This window comes from Sinocyclocheilus rhinocerous, unplaced genomic scaffold (assembly GCF_001515625.1).
Source record: "Sinocyclocheilus rhinocerous isolate Xijiao unplaced genomic scaffold, SAMN03320098_v1.1 scaffold1239, whole genome shotgun sequence".
NCBI classification, from domain to species: Eukaryota; Metazoa; Chordata; class Actinopteri; order Cypriniformes; family Cyprinidae; genus Sinocyclocheilus; species Sinocyclocheilus rhinocerous.
Window position 1 is genome coordinate 73,290 of NW_015664197.1, and position 4,649 is coordinate 77,938.

Here is a 4,649-nt window from a genome sequence, read left to right on the forward strand (position 1 = left end):
AGCCTATGATCAAACAAAATGTTTATATTTATGTTTGTATATGATACAGTTTTATACATTTCCCCAAATTTCCAATTAATTCCCATAAATTCCCCAAAATTCCCATACATGCCCGGTAAGTTTCAAACTTGGAATATTTCCAAAATTCCCCAGACGAAGTTCCCATGGAAATTTTCCGGAAATTTCCAGGAAATTTTCCACCCCTTTGCAACCCTACTCACCACTGATGTAGAATGTCTTTGATGTGGATCCTCTGGTGCTGAGGATATTTATTTTCCACTGTCCAGAGTCTGTGTTTCTGATGTTTCTTATCTTAAGATCTCCAGTCTGATTTTCCAGCTGCAGTCTGTCTTTTAATGCCCCATCAGTATTAACCCATACTGAGATACCATTGGGGTCACGACTGACTGTAGCAATGAGAATTCCATTAAACCTCCATTCTATCTCATCATCTTCCTGTAGTTCAGTAACATCAGTGTATAGAGTGACAGAATCTCCCTCCATCACTGACACTGACGGTATTTCATCTGTATCCACAAACACACCTGAAGAACAGAGAGAAACAATGAGAGATGTAACTTAGAACACGCATAACACTCACTCACACACATATCTATCCATCTGTCTGTCTGTCTGTCTGTCTGTCTATCTTAGGGATGTACAATATTGGATTTTCGCCAATATTCCAATGTGATTTTATGACGTCAATTACTGCTTTATTTAATCAGAAACACAATCTTTATGTTATTTGGTTACTTTACTTTATTTAATTATAAGTAGGCCTACAGTGCCCCTAAATAAATAAAAGGCCTTACCAGACGGGCATTAGAATCTGGGGGAGGCTGATTTACTTTTTGTGATTTAAAACAGTCAAAAGTAAAAAAAATGACCACACTGCCGACGTCACGTGATCTTATCGCTAGCACACCCTGAGAGCATACGAGTTATTTGTCTTATCGGTAAGGTATTTCGGGATGCTCTGGATCGGCGTATACGACAGCGTGTTCCAGTTCCTGCCAATATCCAGCAACTTCGCACAGCCATTGAAGAGGAGTGGACCAACATTCCACAGGTTACAATCAACAACCTGATCAACTCTATTCGAAGGAGATGTGTTGCACTGCGTGAGGCAAATGGTGGTCACACCAGATACTGACTGGTTTTCGGGCCCCCCCCAATACTGTAAAACTGCACATTTTAGAGTGGCCTTTTATTGTGGCCAGCCTAAGGCACACCTGTGCAATAATCATTCTGTCTAATCAGCATCTTGATATGCCGCACCTGTGAGGTGGATGGATTATCTCGGCAAAGGAGAAGTGCTCACTAACACAGATTTAGACAGATTTGTGAACAATATTTGAGAGAAATAGGCCTTTTCTGTACATAGAAAAAGTCTTAGATCTTTGAGTTCAGCTCATGAAAAATGGGGGCAAAAACAAAAGTGTTGCGTTTATAATTTTGTTTAGTGTATATATATATATATATTACTGAAATACGTTAATGTATGTTGAAAGCTCCTTATAGAGTTTGTGCGTAGTTGTGTTATTCAGTCGCGATGCACCAGCATTGCTTAAAATAGAAATCGTTATGTTACGTTTCTTCCTGTTGTTTCAAAGATTAAAGGCACAATCACTTTTCCAAATATTCTGCAGTAACGTGGTAAACACTAAAATGTGGGGTTTTAATAAGACATGGATGAGTTTGTTTGATTGTTTGGTAGCCAGCACAAAAACCGTAGAATACAGCTATTCTAAGACAACACACACACACACACACACACACACCAGGGCCTGCGCCGCAGGGGGCCTATCCCGCCCCCTCAGATCACCATTAATGTTAAAAGGGATTTTAATTATAAAATGTGCTATTTAAAAATCACATTTGCCAAGTGTATTGTCTTCCTAGAGTGAATAATAAGCTAAAATAGCAATATTTTAGTTAAGGACAGTCTGTTAGGCAAGGTTGAATTTTGATTGGTCACTTGATTAAGCGTGCTCCCCCATCCTAATAAAGGTGCGTTCACGCCATATAGTAATTACCGTAATTACGAGATAACAACTTGTAAAAAGCGTTCACGTCCTCGTAGAACTTGTAAATACAACTTGTGAACTGGGAGTTTTCTGAGAGCTACGGCACGTGACCGCTGCACCTCATGCGGAACTAGAGAAAAATGGCGGTGCTTACATAGAAAGCTATTACTGCTCTAAAAAGGGGAAAATAGATACATATACAGTATAGATACTATAATGTACTATAATATAAAAACATATGATGTAAGTGTTCGTACTGTTGTTATTTTGTTGTTGTGTGTTTAGGTTAGCAATAAAACATTTATCACCATCATTAATAATAACAAACAAACGGTTAGTAATTATTTTTACCTGACACGCTTTCTGTGTTCTGCAATATTTAGCAGTTGCATACAAATGTGATGTTATGTGTTTAACAGCTGCCAGTAACATTCTTTCACGCGGTAGCTGGTTCATTTTGTTGACTGTCGCTATAGAAAAAGATAATCCCCAGTCCGAGGATGTGAACAGCACCGAGTTAAACGTCACGTGTTGTCATTTCGGAATTACGGTAATTACGACATGGCATGAATGCAGCATAACATTAAGTAAAATTTCTTGCACTATGGAGAGCAAACAAGAAAGGCTATGAACATTCCATAATTTCAAGGTTGTATATACTGCATTAACTAATTTCACCATGGACATTCTAAAAGGGATTAAAAAGAAAGAACCACAGCAACTGCTACTACCTCTGGGTCTGAGCTCCAAATAAGCAGTGTGGACATTAACAGTGCAGGCCCGCTTACGCCACTGACAAACACTCAGCAAGGACTCATTGTCACCGTCAAATGTGCCAGAGGACCTCGGTAAAGACAAGCCAGTCCAGGTTCATCTCAAAGTATGCTTTATCATACAGGGGGCATTTTACCTCACTTGTGGGGCAAAACGCCCTACAAATTTAATGTTTGTTAAAAATCGAATAACATGAAATCGCTGGACTTTTTTCATACTTATAATAATTTATAATTCATGTCAGAGCCGGCCCAAGGCATAAGCGAACTAAACGACTGCTTTGGGCCTCCGTGGCCACCAGGGGACCCCCAAGAGTACATGAAATGACAGCTTGATATTTGTGTGTGTGTGTGTGTGTGTGTGTAATATTATGTCAATGGACAATGGTAATAATACAAAAACACAATATTAAATTTTTTTTATAATCTCTAAGTATCATCGTATTACTTCCATAGCGACACATCATGTACAATAGCGCTATATGACAGATGTATCGCTTTCATTTTGTTTCTCCTTTTTTATTTAAAATATCCACAAACGTGTTTATTATATCATAAACTATATGATACAGCCTATTCTGATAGTCAAATGTGTGTAAATTAATTTGTTTTGTCGTTTAAACAACCTTAATGACCATTGTCAGATTAACATCACATAAATGCACCCTTTTCTCTCAAAATACATGACAGTAAGTGGCCAGTGAACTGGGACAAAAACAAGAGTAAACTTTATAGTTATCTACACAATGTTTATTTGATGGGAATTTTCATTGAAAGGTTTATTATTGAGCTCTTGCGCTAACATACACGCGAAACGTGCACACTCTCTCTCAGACAGCATGTGATCACGAATTCAGATCTGTTTCGTGACTTATTGCGCATGAATGGTCAAATACATGCAAAATTATGTCAAAATGCCTGTCGGGGCATATAACACAGTAGGTTTTGTGTTAAATAAACATAAACAGATGGGTGAAAACCAGATGTGTTTCTGTACATTGCATCCGTGCAGTCGGTCTTAAAAGGACAACAGCCTAATTTACCTACTGCTGTCTGTGTCACCGATGTTAATTCAACAACAAAAAACAAAGAGAAAATCACTCACTGCTTTTGACTGAAAGTCAATGAAAATGATTTAGTGGCCACGACATATTATCACATTCCCACGAGTTAATATGTGAACTGAACATGTCCCCTCCCGGTCACTGTACCTGTTATTTTTAATAACAAAAGTAGAATAAAATTATCAAGACAGGCCTACATCCTTAAAGTGGGTGGGAAGTCGTGGCATAATGGTTAGAGAGTCGGACTCGTAACCCAAAGGTTGCGGGTTCGAGTCTCGTACCGGCAGGGGGTGGAGGGGGGTGGGGGTGAATGTACAGCGCTCTCTCCCACCTTCAATACCACGACTGATGAAGTATGGGTCACCATACTTGGCCACATGTCACGTCACTTTAACGGCATGGGGTGCATCCCTAATTTTTGTGTTCCACTGCATATTAATTGTTGTTGTATACACTAGATATGTTTTTGATTTTACATTTACATTTACATTATTATATGAAATCACCTACAGTCAGCCATTGAATATTATGGGCCAAAAAAAAGTGTAATTTTCTTTCAGGTATACCTTTTTTATTATACAGATGTAATATTTTCTTCATTCTGTTTATTTGTATTTATTTATTTTCATTTAACTTACACACCTCTAAGAATGAAAATATCTGCATGTTCAATAATAAGTAATAATAATAATTCAATAATAAACAAACAATCATGGGTGTAGCCTACACATAATAATTATTTAAATAATCATATATTTTAAAAAGAATATCATTAATTTCAT

At 37.7% G+C, this 4,649-nt stretch overlaps 1 protein-coding gene across 1 annotated transcript in view; it reads right to left on the reverse strand.

Moving 5' to 3' along the window:
* The window catches only part of LOC107729909 (uncharacterized), a 35,327-nt gene that overhangs the window by 28,126 nt on the left and 2,552 nt on the right, over positions 1–4,649 (reverse strand). Inside the window, exon 2 of the mRNA XM_016540645.1 lies at positions 222–545. Within this exon, the coding sequence (XP_016396131.1) occupies positions 222–545 (324 nt within the window). The remainder of the gene's footprint in view (positions 1–221; positions 546–4,649) is intronic.